Source organism: Aythya ferina (assembly GCF_964211825.1).
Source record: "Aythya ferina genome assembly, chromosome: 13".
Taxonomy (NCBI): domain Eukaryota; kingdom Metazoa; phylum Chordata; class Aves; order Anseriformes; family Anatidae; genus Aythya; species Aythya ferina.
The window spans coordinates 3,118,175-3,137,770 of record NC_140311.1 but is presented as its reverse complement, the minus strand read 5'-3'; the positions used below and the strand labels follow the sequence as shown (position 1 = coordinate 3,137,770).

General features: G+C 38.2%; 2 protein-coding genes across 7 annotated transcripts in view; one reads left to right on the top strand and one right to left on the bottom strand.

Annotated features, from left to right (window-relative positions):
* LOC311443980 (uncharacterized protein) overlaps positions 1-19,596 on the top strand; it is a 199,534-nt gene that overhangs the window by 107,915 nt on the left and 72,023 nt on the right. For 3 of the 4 annotated variants that reach the window (XR_014697599.1, XR_014697600.1, XM_084534693.1), the window contains one exon: positions 12,920-13,032. Coding sequence is in view for 2 of the 4 variants with exons in the window: in XM_084534693.1 (XP_084390819.1) it covers positions 12,920-13,032 (113 nt within the window). In the remaining 2 variants the exon portion in view is untranslated. Of the gene's footprint in view, positions 1-12,363; positions 12,423-12,919; positions 13,033-19,596 lie in introns of all 4 variants that reach the window. The other variant, XM_084534692.1, reaches the window with a different exon arrangement.
* The window catches only part of DACH2 (dachshund family transcription factor 2), a 283,138-nt gene continuing 271,036 nt past the window's right edge, over positions 7,495-19,596 (bottom strand). For 2 of the 3 annotated variants that reach the window (XM_084534681.1, XM_084534680.1), the window contains exons 11-12: positions 18,195-18,260; positions 7,495-8,422 (exon numbers count right to left, since the gene is read on the bottom strand). In XM_084534681.1, coding sequence (XP_084390807.1) covers positions 8,385-8,422; positions 18,195-18,260 — 104 coding nt within the window. In that variant the 3' untranslated portion in view covers positions 7,495-8,384. Of the gene's footprint in view, positions 8,423-18,189; positions 18,261-19,596 lie in introns of all 3 variants that reach the window. The other variant, XM_084534682.1, reaches the window with a different exon arrangement.

The following is a 19,596-nucleotide window of genomic DNA, read 5'->3' as shown; positions in this document are numbered from 1 at the left end:
ATGAGGACTGAGTAAATATTTCTATATTTCTATTTTATAAGACTATAAGATAGACGTTAAGTGATAAATAATGCAAAAGCTGTTAAGTAAATATTAATCCATTATGCCATTTAAAAGATGACTTTTATAGAAATACAGCACACAAAGTAAATCCTTGTTAGCATGTCATTATTTGAGCAAGTCACAGGCAGTGAGGCTGTGAGATGGACCCTGGACATACACAACTAAAGATCTGCTCTCTCTGCCACGTAAGCATAACTCTCATTGACGTTAATGGGCTAGGGATGTGTACATCAGGAAGGGATGTCATGTTCAAATTCCTAATAAAAATTAAGCCCAAAAGAGACAGAGCCCATTTGCAGCAGCTGATGTTATCTTCATTATCTTTCAATCTTTAATTTTCAAAATGCTTAAGCAGTTAGATCCCATCAGTAGTAACTGCTGGTCATTTCTCTGTTTCTAAATCATAGCTGTAAAACCTGACGTGTCGAGGTGCACTCCACTGAATCTGCTGTCCGTGGAAAACAGTGCTTCTCTGAGACTTCAGCAAACGATACCTCTTTTCCCCTAACTACTTTTACTGGGTACCAGATGCATAAATAGCTGTTTGGGCCTGTTTCTCTCCCCCCAACTCACACTTCCATTTGTAAAAATTGGGTAGGTGGGCTGAGCAGAGCAAGGAACTGAAATCAGCATAAGTGGGCACAGAAAGGGGCAGCTGTGATGAGCGTTAGGAGCTTTGATTTCTCTGTAGGTTTTGTAGGCCAAAAGACGCACACTGGTAAATATGGAAGAGCTTAATTCTGAGTGACAGTAAAGCTAGCAGCTGCTTTCTTCACCTTATCAATAGGTGCCAGTGAAAGGCCACTACAATTGATCTCAAAAATGTGGGCCCCGTGACAATCAAACACTCGTAACCTTGAAAATCTTGCAATCTAGTGCTGAAGTAATTTTTTTTCCCAGGTTATGTTCCGCTGGATTATGTTACGATGTGTAATGTAAAGTAACGTGACAAGACTAGACATGGGTCATTCAGTCTGTCAGTAATTCAGAGCTCGGCAAATTCGCCCTCCCTCTTCACCAGTCCATGAACTTCACAGATACTTAACTTATTCATGCTACACTAGCTACCACATCATTTTAGCTGGAAAAGCCACTGTGATGTGCAAAATCCGAGAGGCTTTTCTTTTTGAGGTTGGGCTGGTACCAGATGAGCAAACAGTGTCATTTTCATTAAGCTATCACATCCTGTCAACACAACATTGGCAATTACATTCCAAATAATCGCATAGTTGACAAATGTATAGCATCATTTAGACTATCATCTTTCTTTCTGGGCTTGATTTCTTGGGGTAGGGAAGGTTTTTTTATTCTTTTTAAAAACAGATCTCCTTTAACTTTTTGTGCTTATACATGATATTGCTGACATTCCCCTCTTCCCTACCCGCCCCCCCCGCCCCGAACTATTTTAATAATTCTAGAACTGAGAAGCCCACCACATTCCAGAAGGTATTAAACTGATCCATCCCTTCTTTCTCATGTTTATTCTGAACAGAGTGTGTTTCTACCTATTCCCCAGAACGGTGTAAGAGAGATACCAAGGCCTTAGGGTTTCTTGGAGTTTTTCTTTGAAGAAGCCACAAATAATTTCAGCTAAAATAGAACTTTCTTTTGTTGAAAATTTCTGTTTATTTGAAAAACTATTAACTATCAAAAATATGCAATTTACTTACCAGCTCTGTTATAAATCAAGAGTCTTAGTCCTGCAGTGTTTCTCATCACTATAGCAGACTTCTCATTTTTCTGTGACTCCTTGCAATATTATGAGCATGGTCTGGTTTTGATTTGGTTTCAGAGCCAGTGTCTGTGAATTAAACACAACTGCTTTTTTTTTTTTTTTTTTTTCCCCAAGTTAATGTGAGCGGAACATAATAAATATTAGAAGAAATAAAGAATTACAATAAGGGTGTGAGGAATTCATTTGTTCCTTTGGAATGTAATCTCGTTATTAAACTACCAGGAAAAAGCTATGAAAGGAATCAGTGATTTTTCCACTGCTTTGCACATTGTAGAGTCATTTCAACATGCATAATATGGGTGTCAAATGCTAATAAATCAGCTGTCAAATGCTATCAAATACTTGAACAGGTGTAAATGATCACATAAAATGCAAAGTACTGATCTGGCACCAAAAATCTCTGGTTACGGTTCCTGTCTTCATTGGTTCTATAGAACTATTAAACAAACAAACAAACAAACAAGAACAAAAACAAACAAACAAAAAAAAAACAACAGTCCAATCGGGACAATAAGGTGTTTAGCTAGGTTACTAGCTTTTTTTTTTTTTTTTGGTCTGTTTTCCTAATTGTAGATTTTTTTTCCCATCTGATGCCAAGGGAGAGAATGCAACAATTTAAATGGCAATGCTTTGGACTGGTCTACTAAGAAAAACATTGTGTTTTGTAATACTAAGAATGATAAAACATTTTTTCCTGCCAAAACCTCTCTGTAAGTGCCCCAGCATCATCAACTGATGGCAGCACAGCTCTGGGAATAAACAGACTTCAACTAATGGCAGGAATCAACAGGGGAAACATGAAACAGGTATTTCCTCCTCATACACAGTGAAACAAGGTTAAAGTTTATTCTTTGTTTCTGTTTTTTCTGTCTTCTCAACAAATTCATCGTTTCATGAGAATAAAAAAAAAAAATTAAAAAAAGATTTTTTCCTTTGTATTTGGCCACTTCAGAGGAGTGGGTGGCACATTCATTTTTGGCCTGTGTCCTTTCAGTCATAAGACAAAGGTTTGAGGCCAAGGCGAGGTGCTGCAATGAGACCGGCGTGGGCTCTGCTGGCTGCCTGTGTGCAGCCCCCAATGCTGGGTGGGCAACGTGCTTTGGTCCCCAGCACTGCTCTGCCTCTAAAAGGATTCTGCGCTCTGGTGCCATGCACACATGCGTGTGATACCGTGGCATGGGTGCATGCATAACAATCAACACGCTGTGTTTATGTGTGGCTGCATGCTCAAAGTGCTTGGAGAGCACTCAATACTCCAAGAGATTCTGCACTGCAATATTTATTATGAAAGAACTGTAATGCAGACTTCATTAGGAAGAAACCATGCATTCACCCAACAATTCAAAATGACTAAGTTTCCACACATGGTCTTATTTCAGACCTTTATGAAAACTAACTATGTGTACATCAGTTAGGCTGGCTGGAGCACAGAATAGGAAATTAGAGATTTTGTATAGAGGTTTTGTATAGCTCAAAATGAACTTACCATTTCTCTAGATGTTTTGTCTCCACCATCCCTCTGATCACCCCAAGTTATTCCCAAATATTGGACATTTACTCTATTATTGGGAACAGCAGGCATATGAATGGCCTTATCCAATCACGCTTGTTTTTTAACACTTCACATTTTAAGATAATGACCTTACACACTGTTTCTTCATAGAGCTGGATTTGTCTTAGAGGTAAGACCTGCAATTAGCTGGGCAGGTACACTCATCACAGAGAGCACACCAGCAAGCTGTGAAGTCCATTATAACTTTGAAACAGCACGAAGAGCAGTTATATTTCAGGGACAGCAATAACTTTTCCTTTTTCCACAGCTAACCCCTCTTGTAGACAGCCAAAGCAAAGAGCTGTTACATAGTGAAAGGGATCCACTACTCAGTGAATACACATACCAGCGTAACTTTTGTGCAACTGATGCATGTATTTTCAAAGAAAGCGCCAATGCCTGTCTAAGAAGTTGAAGTACTATAAAAGATTCCCCCCCCCCTTTTTTTTTTTGATATTGGTTATCATAAGAGCATTTTAATATATAATTCTGTGTTCATGTTCATAATTTTGGATTATGTCAACAGTCACATAATGAAGATATAGTAGAATCTTACCATACTGCTAAATGGAATTCAAAATAATAGTACTTCTTTATTTTAAAAATTGAGCCCCAATAAGATTTTTTTCCCTTCCTTAGATTGCCACACTCCAATTTTCATGCAAAAGATGATCTATTAAGTTAGCTGGCAAACAGAAGCAGAAGTGGATGATACAATAGAAAGGGAACAAGTCGCAGTGTTTGTGCTGTACTGACACAGAATTCATTCATTTCAGTTTATTTTTTGAGGTACGAGTGTATAAGTATAGCAATTTGTAAGTCATCTATAGATTCTGAATTTTAAAAATACTTGTTTTTCCTCTCCTTTTGTCCCAACTTCAAGCAGTCAAAGATGCCCTTATTTGCAGACAGAACTAAAGTCAATTCTTTTCTTAACGGTGATTTTTACAAGGCCCTAAACATTTGTGGTACACATAACAAATAATTACAGCACATGGCCTGGCTTAAAAAAAAAATTAATGGCAAAACACCCTGCAAATCCCTTTCCCTCTCCATGCCTCCCCATGGCAGCAGGAGACAGGAGCACGGGCAGGATGCTGTGGTGCAGTGGCAGGAAGAAGCAGTGGGAGAGCAGCAGGAAGCCCGGGGGTCAGGACTGCTGCCAGAGGTAACGGAGCCCCAGCCCGGGGCCAGCAGGACTGGGTGCGCTCACGTGGAGCCCGGTGCCCAGACACACAGCAGCAGTTGTGGAGCTCGGCTGAGGCTATGAAGGAAATCTGTAACAATTTGGGTTAGCCCACATTTTGTCATGTTACCAGAAATATTTTGTAAATAAATATATTAATGGGCCACTTGTAGACAGCAATTACTTAAGCCAGCATTCAGCTTTTAATGCACTGCCATGCATTTACAACGGAGAGTGTTCTCGCTGTGTAGTACTATAGATCGAGATTTTAAATTGAGATTGGTCACTATTGATTCCGTTAGTTTATTATGATAGCAGTCCGCATTGCACAGGATTCATAAAATTGCTGGAATACATCGTCCATTAACTTGCTTGCATTTAGCCCAGATCACCTTGTGCCCAGCTACCACCTTCCTTGGCACGACGCCATCTCGGAGGCAATCCCCGACCAAGGAGCTGCTTTGTAGGGAACCGCAGCAGCTGCGGATGCAGGGGGCAGCCCCCTGCCAGCTGAGTGTCCCCCAGCCTGTGCCCCACAGCTTCACCTGCTCTGCCCACGGCGTGATGGCATGGGCACGGCCAAGGCCCACGCTCCTTTCAGGTGTTTGCAGAGTCTCTCTTGGCAATGCCCCTCGGGCTGCCAGGTCAGTGGCTGTAGCCAGCAGGGGCTGCTCAGCTCACAGCGAGCAGGAGAGCGGTGAAGGCAGAATTTCCTCCTGCCCTGGGCTTGCTCTGCCCCTGGCTGGAGGACGTGGTTCCCCCAGAACAACCCCGCTCAGCTTGTTCCACTGCTTAAAAGACAGGATGAGAAAGGAGGGTGCTCACTGTAGCCAGATGTGAAATTAAGGCCATGAGGAATTTAAGCTTTGTGTTCCTGTGTTCACTGTTGTGTATCACCATGCAGCAATGAGCACATGGGGTAAAGCAGCGTGCTGAAAACTGCACACGCTGGCCTGTACTGGACACAGAACCACACCAGACAGGGAACAGGGAACAGGTACTTTCCTGTTCTTTACAGCTTATATCTACATATAAAAGGCAATTAATTCTCCCCCTAATCTTGTTTTTGAGTAAACAACCCCATCTCATTCCACCTTTTAATGACAAGAGAGACCTGGAAAATAGGACATGAATGCAATTTCCTCCTTGCATCCCTTTATGTGCTCAGTTGCAATGCCTGGAAACAGCCAAAGTATACACTGAGGCATTTTACACTGAATGAAGGACAAGAAGACGTGCCGTGTTGGTCCTGTTCCCCAGACCTCTGCGTGTCCAGTGCAAAGGATGTTACAGAGCTGCAGCCTACGAGGGCTCGGTGTGGCCTGACAGCCTGCTGGGAGCAGCTCCTCAGCTGCACGCAGCCTCGCAGCAGCAATCACAGCCCGGGCAGGCTGCACCAGGCCAAACACCAACGTGGAAGTCCTGGGGTCGGTGCAACGGCCCTGTCAGCTAGGGCCCTGTGCAGGAGGATGTCACTGGTATTACCAAGGAGATGATAGGAAGTAATGTGAAAGAAAGAAAATTTGCTATCTCCACTTTTTTAATGTAAAAAAAACTCAGAGGCTTGGTTTGTCAATATTTACCAGGGGCTACCTAATAAGGACTTAACAAAAGATTCAGTCTCTGAAGTTTATCAGTTCCCTAAATCTCATTTGCCAGTACTTTGACATTTAAAACTATTCTGGGAAGGGCAAATTAGAAATCAATGAAATCATCAACCCGGCATCAATGCAGCTTTAAGAAATGTAGATCAGCCACTCAAGGAAAAAAAATGCTAAAATTGCTTTTATGGAGACTAAAGAAAAACGCAAAAAATGCTAACAGTTCAAAGACTGAAATATTTAATTACTTTAAATCTTTCTAAAAAAATGCAAGATAGAGGGAACTTGTCAAAGAGCTATCTTCAAAATCTGCAATTCCTGAGAGCAATACAAGTGTTCATTCAGTCAATCCATCAGAAACGTTGCAGTATCCCAAGGACTGTTTTAAGTCCTTTTTAAAAAAATAAGATACAGAAATAGGGTCTGTCTATAGAAATAGTCCTGATGGAGTAGAAACTAAAATTAATAAGTAATCACAGAGTTTAATTTCAGGTGCTGCAGCACACTCACTCATGAGCTTTTATTAAGAGTGTGGCAGCACTCACAGTTCACAGCACTGTCTTCATGTCATTCAATTTTTGGTCATTTAATCACTGGTAGTGTGATTAATGCAGTTATTAGAATGCTTGCAATACAACTAACATGGAATAAACCATGTTTGTACATTGTAAGATGTGGTAAACTATTCTGATAATTAGTTTGATCACCTGTAAAATGGAGACCAGCATGTTTTCTTTAACTAATACCTAGGTTAAGCTAAAAGGTTTCTTTTAGGAAGGAAAAAACAGATGATTTTCTTTCTGTTGTATTATTACATAATGGTTTGAAATTATACTTTTAAAGTTAGGTAAAGTCTATTAAAAGGAGACATATAGAAAAAAATAGTGATAGAAATAGAACTTTGACCAGTGTACACATGTATAGTAGCATGCATATTTACAGGAAATACATTCCCCATAGATCTATTTAAAGGTGTTTGTTTGTTTGTTTGTTTTGCTTTAATTGATAGTGATTTAATTCAGGGTAAGTGCATATAAATTTAAGCATGCACATATAAACTTGAGTTTATAAGCGTTGTGCCTTTGACCCATGAATGTAGAGAGTGACCAGGTGATTACTTAATTCCATTTGACTCAAACCAACTTTCAGTCACCTATTTTGTGAAAGGAATCATGGAATGTTTCAGTTAATTGCAAAGTTTGGAATTTGCAACATAAAATAATTAGGAAAATGTTTGATACCAACCCACCCTCTTTATTAAGTAATTTCTTCAAGTATTTTTAATAGTGCAAAATATTGTTTTGCATTAGTACAATAACTATGGGAATTCACAGTCCAAAAAAAAAATCTTAAAAGATTTCCAAAGTCAAACAAAAAAATTTTAATACTGTATTTTTAGCAAGAACATTTTTAACAAAGAATGTGTACTTTAACTTAATATGGTACAACAGAGAAACCATACTTAAAAGTTTCCATTATCTAACACTCTACTGCATATTCATTTTTTCATCTTAAAAGACCAAAAGCCAAGCTGAACTGAGCATAAAAAAGCATCAATTATAATCCTTGTATTACGTCAGCTATTAGGGTTTAGCTCACACTTTTGAATTGGTCATCTAATGAAAGGACAATTTTTACATCATTCTTTTAAAAAATGTACACACATTTCTTTTTAAAACGTAATATATATCGAGTATCTGCTTCAGTAAACAAAGCTTAATTTATAAACACAATCGAAACAGCTCCATGTTGAACAGTTTCAGTGATAAACTGGACTTGTATGATGTACAGCCAGTGAGGACCTTCGTGGCTTAAAATCATTGTGCCATTGCTATACAGTAATAGCTACCTCCTTAGGAAAAAAAAACAAAAACAAAAACAAAATAACAAAAAAGAGTTCCTTTTGGGGGGAGGGGAACAGAGCGGGGGGGGGGGGGGAATAATTCGTGTATGTGCTTAAAAATACTAAAACTCCTTTCTATCTCCGGGGACCTAAAAATGATCTGTTGCAACAGGCTTGGTTTGGTATGGTAAGCTTGTAAAAAGTCTCAATATTTCTTAATGACAATACGGCAGTTTTCGATGCAGCAACAGTAAATTGCTTGAAATTGTCCTTCAAGTTTCATGCTACAAATCCTGTTCTTCACACAGTACTGAAGGCATCAAAGGTTGGAAGGGACGTTTTTCATGAACTATATAGTCTTCAAATAGTGATCATTATACATTTTTCAACAATAGGTGTTTCCTTCAGTACATAATAGTAGGTTTGATGTATGTTCTGTTTTCTGGAGAGAAAAAAAAATGAAGAAGAAGAAAAAAGGTCAATTACAGAGTTACACATTTTAGAATTATCTGAAACTTGGGTGAGTTTCCTTTATTTGTTTGTGGAGGGCTTTTGTTTGTTTGTTTTGTTTTGTTTTTCTCAAGGCAAATTATCAAATCTACAAGTGATATAAACTGAGTTTACGACAACATTTTGCATTGGAAAAACAGGCACCTGCTGACAAAGCCTTGCAAAGCCCTTGGTAAGTGAGGTTTGTGTTACGCGAGCAAATGAGCCTGTCTCAGTGCACTGGTACTTCGGTCCCGATGGCACAGGTACAGGCACTCAGCTGGGCTAAACTTACAATAGTTTCTTGCACCAATAAGTATTTCCAGGGTCGTGTGACAGTAGTTTTCCAAAAACTGATGTCATCCTTATCCCTGCTTTGTGTATGGCTCAGTACCTGCCCCCAGTGCCTCCGGGCCCCGAACCACCCTCTTCCAACCGTGCCAGCCAGCCGGCAGTTGCCGAGCAGAGGCTGCAGATATTTTGATTTGCATTTCCCTCCTTTGTGACATTTGTTTTTGAACTGAGGGCAGCCTGTGCTGTATCACACGCCTCCGTAAGACAGAGGAACATGGCATCAGCTTTACAGCACGGCATCATTCCATGTGCAACCCCTTCTTGAGAACTGTGCATTAAAATAAAACTGCACTGTGTTAAAAAATGAAATGGAATATCTGCTTTTTGGAAAACTGTTCTTTTGTTCAGAAACCTACGCATTTCTTTTTAAATTATATTTCTTTATTTAGGGAAATAAATAGAAAGCCACTTACTTCCTTTATCAAAATATTCCTAGTTACAGTACCCATCAAATGTGATTTTTCACATTAAGCAACGCTACGCTCAGAGAAAAAATAAATATTAAAATGCCCACAGAAACTAAAGCTAACAAGAATCCATATTCTTGTTCATTATACAATGAATCACGAATTCACCCAGCTAAACCCACAAGTGCTGATTTTGAAGATGATAGCAAAATGATAATATTGAGAAGCATTTTGTATAATGTTGACATCTATCCCATTACTGTTTTACATATGCCAATACTGAACACTCATAAGGAAAGAACAAGTATTGACCTGCTAACTGACACTGATCCTTGGAGCAATCTCAAAGTTTGCCACATTTCAATTTCAAAATGCATTTCAGCTATAATATGAGTGATTTATCATTTAGCAGTAGCTGTCAAAGTAACCTCCTAGATAAAACAAAAACATCTGGAACCATAAACAGAGGAGAGCAGTAGCTGAATTTTAATCCAAATCCGACATGTTCACTTCATTAGGAACAGGAAACAGCTAATTAGTAATTGAATGTTTCATGGTTTTAAGGAGGCTCAGGCTCTCCAAACAGAGATGATTTAATATGTATTTTGGATGTAAACAAGAATAAAGATCGGAAGAGCCAGGGACAGAAGATATCCGAAGGAATGTTTGGGAGCCTGGGAACCTCCAAAGAAGTGACTAAAATTAGTTTCAGGCCTTTGGCTGATTAAAATTATTGTCTTAAGATTTATTGTTGCAAATATTAAAGCCTGGGGAGGGGGGTAAGCAGAAATACAAATACCGAACATTGTTGTGTTTTTGTTTTGATTTGTGTTTCTTCTTCTGGTTATTAGGACGTTGCACACAATTTTTTCCCATAGCAGGCTATAGGTGATCTAGCCTACAGTAATGCTGTACTTATAAAAATATAAGGTAGCCCCTGGCAAAATCTGCAGGTCAACATGTTTGCCCTCAAGAAGTCATAGAAATACTCTATCGGCAATCCAAAGGCTGAAATTCTGCTGAGTGTGCTTTCCTGTGAGTCACTAACACACCAGTTCTGCATGCTGCACAGAAGCAGCCAAAGCATTGCATTACAGGCCCTGAGCATCTTATGCCCGCGAGTCTATGCTCTTTGAGGGTCTGGGCTCAGGAGCCAGATGCGCAAAAGTAAGAGTGAATTTACTGGAAGTGGAATCAGTAAGGGAGGATAGGATGAAATTGCCTCTTTTCCTTCCTACAAACATTTTATATATGATATTTACATATTATATTTTATATTGTAATATATAAAACATTATATATTATAATATTTATATTTAATTTTATAATAAAAAACAAGTTTCACAACCATTAAATAATCTTTCATCTAAGGGAGCACACTCACAATTGTTAAAAAGCCCTACATCTTTATTTAGCCACTTGAAATGATACATAAAATGATAGGATTTAAAACATAACTCTTTGTGATTCTATCCCCCAATACTTTACAAATACTTTGAGTATTTAATCTCTGCCAAATTCATTATATTTGGAGACTGAAATTAATACAGATGCAGCTAGTTCTTCTCAAACATTTACAGGGAGGGGAAGATGTGAAGCAGCTGATACAATGCTCAGCTGGATGGCTGGGTCGACAAAACCACCTGTTGGTTATTGGTCTTTATACACTTAAATAGTCACAGTTCATCAGGTGCAATTAGCTTATATATAGTCCATATAGTTCAATTAGCTTGAGGAACCCCCAATGCAGCAGTTTTGTTTACTGCTGCCTGGCCCAGCCCCTTGTTTCTCTCTCGCATGCACACACACACCTCCCTTACTGCCCCAAGTGATGGAAAGTCCTCCAGCCTCGGCTGCGTCTGGCATCTCACTTGTATTTGCTGACCAAGATGAAGTTACGGCAAGAGATTTGAATTTGTAAAGAAGCTATGGAATATTTGGAGTAACATCATTTACCTGGCTTATGATACCAAACCTGAAGCTTAAAAACTAGCTAAAACCAAAGTTAAATGTTTTCTAATATATATATTATTTTTTAATATTTTATAACATTTTATTTTAAAACTTATTCCTCAAACTAAGGTAAGGAGTGGTCATTGAGGTTACTGTGGGCCAATGGACTGACTACTTAAACTCTGGAACAAGTTTCAATTTTTCATTCCTACTCCCTTTATTTCTTAAGGAAAGTTCAATCTGTAACAACTGTAAGAGAGAAGGCAAATGTTGTCAAGCCACACAGATACTAGCAATTAGTAAGCAGAAAGTACATAGTTAAGTATTTCCCTTTTTGTAAGGCTCTCAATTGTTTGCCAGAAATCAAAATACATTTTTGTTGCTGTGCAGTAAACTTAACTCTGTAGCAGTAACGTCATGCAGTAACCACCAATGAGGAATTGAAGTATTAGGAACACCCGTGCTACCACTTATACATGAATGACAATGTGGTATTGTCAAATTCATCTTTTTGAGGAATATTCACTATCTCCACATTGTAGCTGACTGCATGCTACATACCATTTTATAGCATTTTACTGTATTATATAGCAAAGATTTGAATAAATCTGTGTGCAATAAATGTATTCTTTTATTAGGTTTATCCCTTAATCAAATATTCATTTATGTGAGCTTCATTCTATTAAAAAATGAAATTATACAAAGGTGAGCAAAAGTGTAGATTTACAGTAGTTTAAAGCCTAATCTCATTCTCTAGGGGTAATATTGACAATATAAAAACTGTATAAATGATATTCCCTAACACTAAAATATGCTTATGAGCCCCCTGTGCATGTTATACTGCTTTACAGCCTACAGTGAAATGCATGACTGGCTTAATAAGCAAGACATTTAGAAAGGATTTTTTTCCCCTTCACAATGTATAACACGAGTAAAGAGCTCACAATCTCCCTGTACGCCAGAGCCTGCGTTAATAATTGTAATTCCCCTCTGGATGAGGTTGTCTTCCCTGAGTTGTTAGTCCAGAGTGTACATGCGTCTCTTGCACTTTCTTCTAGTAACAGTATCAACATTTGTCTCTTTCTGTGAAGGTTTTTATGTCTGTGTAACAGGACAAATCCAAAGCAATAATTATCGTCTCCCTATTTATTCACATCTTTCTTTTCTTCTCTTTTCTCAGATTTTCTTCCCCTTGCTCTCAGGACAATCTGCATTCATCTTTGAATTTTCTGAATGCTTGTAAGGCTTTGTTTGTGTTATCTTTAAGTTAGTAATTCAGCTGCATTTCCATAAAAGTACTTCAAAACAAAATTTCCATGTGTACCCTCACAACTTGCATAAAGAAATGTGCCCTGGTAGTGTTGGTGTGGACAGTCAGGCCAGGAAGGGGAGCAGTATTGTAGCCGGCTTGCTGTGATCAAACAACACAGCTAAAATTTGGGATTGTTCAGATAATTTTAGCATTCTGTAAACTGGAGGGAAAAGTCATCGGATGAAGGAAATACATGATCTGCTCCATAACGAGAGAACAAGGATAAATGTGTTGTATCAGTAATTATAAATTATTCATGCTACTTAAGAAACAAAACCCGGCACTATGTGTTGCTGAGAATATGGGTTGCAGAGATGAAATAATAATCTCAAAATCCCACTTTGCCAATTTAGACCAAGAAGAAGTGAGGAGAGCTGCTAAAATAAAGGTTAGGTGGAACTGAGATGTGGTTGTGTTTCTGCAGATGCTGACAGTAGAGCAGCAGGAGGGAAGAAGGCAGCCACGTGCCAGGCCCCCATGCTTCCAGAAGCTTTGCACAACTCTCCTCAAGGGGCTGAACCAATCTTTGATGATACTGTAAGTATATTGGACACAAGCTGATCTCTCTACCCTTCCTAGGCTATCTAAATGGGGTCACCATTTTGGTTAGATTAGAGCCAGGCTAAGCTTTGGATGCAGCAAAATAAAGATAATATAATATTGTAACAATAAATATAACAAAGATGGGGCTGTTTAGTTTGAATCAGTCTGTTATTTTCTAAAAAAATAAAAAATGTATCAGAGAACACAGTTTGCATTAGGCTCTACTGTTGATGAAATCCCTCAAAAAAGCCTTTCCCAAAACCTCTTAGCAAAGAGTGTTGACTAGCTTGGAAAGAGGCTGTATCCAGGCCCTTGATAGTGGGATAAGGACCACAGCAATTAGAAAAAACACGGAAATGGATCCTTTCACTACACCCCCCTGCCACCGAACAAAAAAAAAAAAAAAAGACAAGGCCTGAAGCTGGTTCTCATGTCTTTGGGCTAGTCATTCAGGAGAGTAACAACAGTGAGTGAAAATGACTTCTTTGCTAGCTTTGCTAGTTCTCCAGCAACACTTATCCATTTATCTGTAAATACTTTCCAAACTGAGCAGCAAAAGAAGAAAAACAGCACACTGTAAGCAGAGCATGGTTACAGGGCCAGACGCAGGGAAGAACATAAACGAGTGCTTCTGCAAGCAGCAGTACGAATGAAGCTCAGTTCTCTCTATTAATCTCTCACTCTTTCGGATTGCCCCGTTGCCACAGACGTGCTCTCTGCTGTCCTACGTGGAGCTGGTGGGCTGCTGCCCGCCAGGAGCACTGCCAGGCCTAGGCCTGGGTGGCCGGCGCTGCGCTGTTACACGCTCACAGAGGTGTGCCATTTGGTTTTCCACCTCACTTACTTTGTGCTTAGGACTATTGACTTGACTCTGTCAAGTATTTCCACATCTATGTTAAAAGACCTAAAAACTTGTACAGAAAATAGGAATTGTAATGAGTAACAATAGCCAAGGACAAGAGTACATTCACTGAATACTAACTATGCAGATGCTGGATTGCCAGTGTCAGCTTGAGTAGGAAGGGAGTTAACATAGTGGTTCCTGCTGAGGAAATACTGACACCGAATTATTGAATAAATGTTTGAGCCCTTTGTAAGAATAGAAAGGTATGGACCTTCAAATTCAAGAGTCTCCTGGGGGAACCTTTTCTCACCTTTTGTTTTCAGTAAATCACAAAATCTAGTCTTTCTCCATCTTGTGTGTGGTTACAGAGACAGAGATTCAGAAAAATATTCTGTACCAAAAGCACCAATAACACCGAGATCAAGATCAATGTCACCATTATTTTTAAAGCCCTGCATTTGAACACCAGAAGGAGAGCTATGTAGTCAGTGAGTACTGTAATCATATGAGCTGCCTTTTGGTTAGCAGCTAATGAGACAGCTTTCACTAGTGCATTGCCATATCATAGATACGAGAGTCTACTTCGTTGCACGTTAATTATTTCAGGAGGTGGGGGTAGGTCAGAAGATCTTTTTCTAGAAACACTGCAAAATGGCAGAGCACAAGACAGATACTAGAGGCTTACTAGGTCAGAGCACACAGAGTAGGGCTTGCGTTAGAGACAGAGAATGGTTTGGATAGGAGGACAAAGAAAAGACCTGAGACTCAAATGAAGAAAAAGGTGAAGGACTTGCTCATAAGGAATATATCAGGCCTCTTTAGAGTTTCTAATCACGGGGTTCTGGTCTGTTCTCATGTTAAACTGTAAGTGCTTGAACATTTTTTTTCAGTGAAAGGAAGACCAGGACAATAGCACTGTAATTTCTGTGATGTTGAATTTATCTCCTGCAGTTGAAGACTACTCTGAAATTCCCTAGCATGGTTGGTTTCAGAGGATTGCAGCATCTGGAGGTATAATTTGATAGAATAACAAAGAAATTAAACCTCTTAAAAAACACTACACCTCCCCTCCCCCCTCTTTTTTATTGTAGGCTGGATTTAAAAATAAGCTGGTTATATCAGAATATTGAAAAAATATAGCCTGTTTTTCTAAATAAAAATAAAATAAAATACGTCCCAAATGTCAACAGTCCTTCATCTTTGGCAAACAGATAAAAATAAGAAGTTATTCATGGTTACTGACAGTTTCTGTGCTAAATCTCTGCCAGGTTATTTCACAAACAAAAGCAGCAGCAGCCCCATTTGACTCTCCCATTGCATGTACAGTGAACTACGCTACCTTTGAAACAAGTTTTCACCTCAGGAAAGTCTGTGTGACTATGCTGTTGCCTCATTCTTGAAATTTAGAGTCTTTTATTTTTTGTGAATTGTTATCACCAAGTATTATAGTAGCATCTATTTTTTAAAATTTTAAGATAACATTGCTTTGCTGATTGTTCCAATATCCCCTAACAATGAAATATAGTAATACAAAAGTTAACTAAGGTATAAACATGCAAAAGGAGAAGTCTCCCTGCGATCATAAAATGATGTTATTTTCTGTTCAGCAGTTCATGTTACTGCTGTTCATGCTAATTAATTAAAGGAGCTGTTGCTGTAATGTGCAAACAGGGAATCTGAGAAACTGAGAGGGCTTTTAGGTCTCGGAGTGAAGTTAAGTCAATCTGGGCGCGGGCAATCAAATGTAATGAAATCACTTGTCAGTGCTAAGCTTGCAAAAACTGTGAAGTTTGACTAGGGAGTAAAAGGATTATAATTAGATTTCCAATAGGATAATAACTAAATGGCAGAAAGCAGTAAAGAGAAAATATTACTTTGTTAGCTAATGGTGCTGCTGTTCAGTTTTAGTTTTTATCAGCACACTTGTAGTTGTGCTAATTTAATTTGCTTTTATCAGCAAAAATGCACTACTCAAATGGTACTTGAATGTCATTTGCAAAAATCATTGATCTGAAGGTGCACTTAATGACACCCAGTATGTTTATTTTATGTGAAACGGAGATTGGTTGATAAAATGGCTGATGTACTATCTTGCCCAAGAGTGAGTTATGGAAGCAAGACCAGAAGGGTATCTGTGCGCATGCATCACCCTCTCCTGTACCACTCAGCTGTGCAGGGGGCTTTGTAACTACAGGAACTATTACTTATCTGTTTTCTCAGCTAAAAAACTTCTCTCAGGCTAAGCTATGCTGGACTAGAAAATCAGGTATAGAGAGGATGGAAGTATTAGGCTGTAAAGTTCAAAAAAGTTTTAGTCTTGTCAACACAAAATTTCAGTTCAATTAATATACAAAGCATAGAGAAAATGACTCTACTAAATGGAAGAGATTTATAATGCATATCAGAATCCCAGTAAAAGAACAGCTTGTGTTAATAAAATCATTTTAAGAAATGAGCATAAAATATGATATGACTTAATCACTGTGAAAGATAGCTGTGCCGTATTTTTGCAATTTTCCTTTAAGCCATCTTAAGGAGATACTGGCAGTGAAACTAATTGAATTTCAAAGGAAAAGCACTGTGTGAATGATAGATTTCTGTCCAGCAGAGCTATTGACAACAGAAAAAGAAAGGTCTGCATTGATGCTAAAGCTTTTTTCTGTGCACAAGAGAGAGATTTTGGATGCTTGGAAACAGTGTTGTATTAGGGACACGTGTTTTGACCCTTCCTGCTCCTAGGGCCCAAAAAACAAAAGGCAGCAAATGAAGGGGGCAAAGGAGGGAGTGTGCTCAAATTGTTAGCGAGCAGTGTAAGAGTGGCTGACAAGTTTTAGAAATTGTAATCAAAGGAAAATAGAATAAAAAGATACTACAGTATCAGCAGAAATAAAAAAGGAGGAGATGTTGCTACAGAATAAAAACACTTTGTAACCTAAATATGCTCTATAGAGAGTTCTTCAGAAATCTTTTTGATCAGCTGAGAGTGCTTAGTGAAAGAACTGGATAAACTCATCACACATTTACATATGAACAGGATTACCACACTGAAATTGTCAGAGAAGCCAATGTGTGCTGTCATTCGTTATTGTGGTGAAGACAAGAATTGACATATTCTGCTTTCACAGAGGGGTACCAAATTCAGCGATACTGAACATAACCAATGAATATCCAGGTCTCCCTTGGTTCAGGCTTTTAACCTGAAGAAAAACTTTGTGACCCAAAGCCTTTTAGAATTGAAGAATGACATAGTTGGGATGAGATTAAAAAAAAAAAAAATCTGAAATAAAAATCACAGAGTCACAGGGCATATCAGTAGACTACGGGAAGTTTAAGAAAGTTCTTCTAATAAGTAAATGGCTATTGGAATTTGTGCATCATTCTCCCCAGTTGTTTACATTCATTTTTGATGGAAAGACAGATTTGAGCTAACTGTAACTTTTTTTCTTCAATTAAATACAGAAATTAACTTCCTTTTTTTCCACTAGATTCTGCCCAGATGCACCTTTGACTCACACAATGTCATTGGAAGAGCACTGAGCGCTTATCTCAGCAGATATCATAAGCAGAATTATAAACGGTACGAATAATCTGCTTGTCAAATTTAAATACACATCCCAAGTGCTTATCCAATATTTTGACTATTTCTGGCAGTAACAAATTTCGAACTGCAATATTTAGTGCACAACTCCAATCATACACACACACACATATAGATGTATTATATATGCATATATATATGCATATATAAAAATGAAGTTGTAACTCTTTTTGTAATGCATAGCATGTGAACCAAAAATCACAAAAAGAGACAGTAAAAATATTTGAAAGCTTTTCTATATAGATGACAGATGGACAACAGATGTGTACCAGAGGTATGCAAAGTCAAGCCTTTAACAGTTGAGAAATGGTAGAAGTTATGTTTCTATCTCTAACTGTACTGGTTCTGGCAGTACCTAAGACAGAATTCTCTAGAACTCAGATATTCTTGTAATGCTCTTTGGTATGTGCACATCTATTTAAATGCATTTTTAAGATTTCTTTAAAGACCTGTGGAACTTTTGTCTTGCTAGATTTGCATTCCTTGTGATGATTTCCATCATGTGCAGTTTATGCATTTTTTGAAAACACCTGTGATCTTGATAGGAAAGCAAGGATCAGAGGTAAAATATTTTAAAAAGATAAATCCTATGTAAAATCAGTTTTGGACTAAGCCGACATCCCTGACAGCTAAATATGAGAATTTCCCACACCTCTATTTAAACAAATATAATTTGTTTAATCTTTAAAAGTAATGAGGAGGTACATACTGCACCTTGCATTGCTGCACTGTCGTGTTGGGTTCCGTTGTGTTCTATTTCCATATCTGGGATTCCAGCATCTGAAAGATGTGACACCAAAGATTAACGCATTCCCCTTTGTCCTTCTCTCATGCATCTTTAGAAAAAATATTTATAGCAAACTAGGGTGATCACCAAGTTGCACGGCCTTGCATAAAACATTTGGTCTTCATAGAATTTTCAGTAGCAAATCGTTTTCAAAATGTGCAAACATTGAATTATTTTTAATGTGCTTCACATTTGTCTGATGATCAGATAATAATCAACACATGATAATCTGCCTGTAAAATTCTCTTGGAGAATGAGGGCATCTGACATATGAAAAATAAAAGTGGAAATTAAACTGTGATAATATTAAACAAAATTGGCTTTCCCAGGCATATACCTGCAAAGTAGAGAATTGAATTCTCTATTCAAGAGTACAGCCAGTACCAGTCAGCATGTGTGTGCATATGTGTATGTGTTTGTGGGAGCTTATATTATAGATAGGGACTGTTGCAATATTTCATTTAAAAGACTTAGCTCGGGATATTGTAAGGATGTTCCATCACCCAAAGCAAAATTAAGTGTGGTTTTTGTGTAACATTTCCAGATTTCTGAGAAGAGCCTTCCAAAATGGACTGTGCAGTTTTTTACAAGTTGAGAAAGAGTGTCATAATGACATGCAGTTTTGAACTATTTAATTTTGTATTGATAATACCTCTGTATGCACAGTCCTTTGGGGTGGGGCTGAGGGCTCAAACACCCCAGGGTGTTATGATAACAGATGCCATTATCCACCTTGTGCCAACAAGGATTAGCGTGAAGGGTATGTGATTTGAATCCATGGTACCTCGAATCCTGGAGAAACATCTGCTTCCCTTATAAATACAGCACTTAGAAAATTACAGCAGGGAAAAAAAATAAATAAATGAAAGGGAGACGTGTGTATAGTTTTAAAGTTTTTCTGTGTAGAAGCCTGTTCTTGACATTCTAAAGTAGAGAATAACTGTACTGGTGCCTTCTCAGGTCACTCTGGTTGGACTTGTCAGTGCCTATTGCAAAGATGACATTTTGCTGGTCACTGTGCAGCCTGACCGAACTCTTGTGTCAAAGCAGGGCAACTGATTAAAGTACATGTAAGAGTAGTATAAGTAGTATGACTAGTATATCTAGTCATATATGTTTATATGAAATATGTGATATGTGTATATGTATCCCTATAAATATTTACAAGCAAATAAGTAATACTTCCATGTATGTATTTTTTTTTCTTACAAAATCACAGGTGACTTATTGCATAAGGTTCCCCTTACTCAGGTTCTTTTTTTGCAAGGAAAGTTCAGGGCACTGGACTATATATCTCAAAAGGTTCTCTCTTTTCAAACCTTTTAGAGA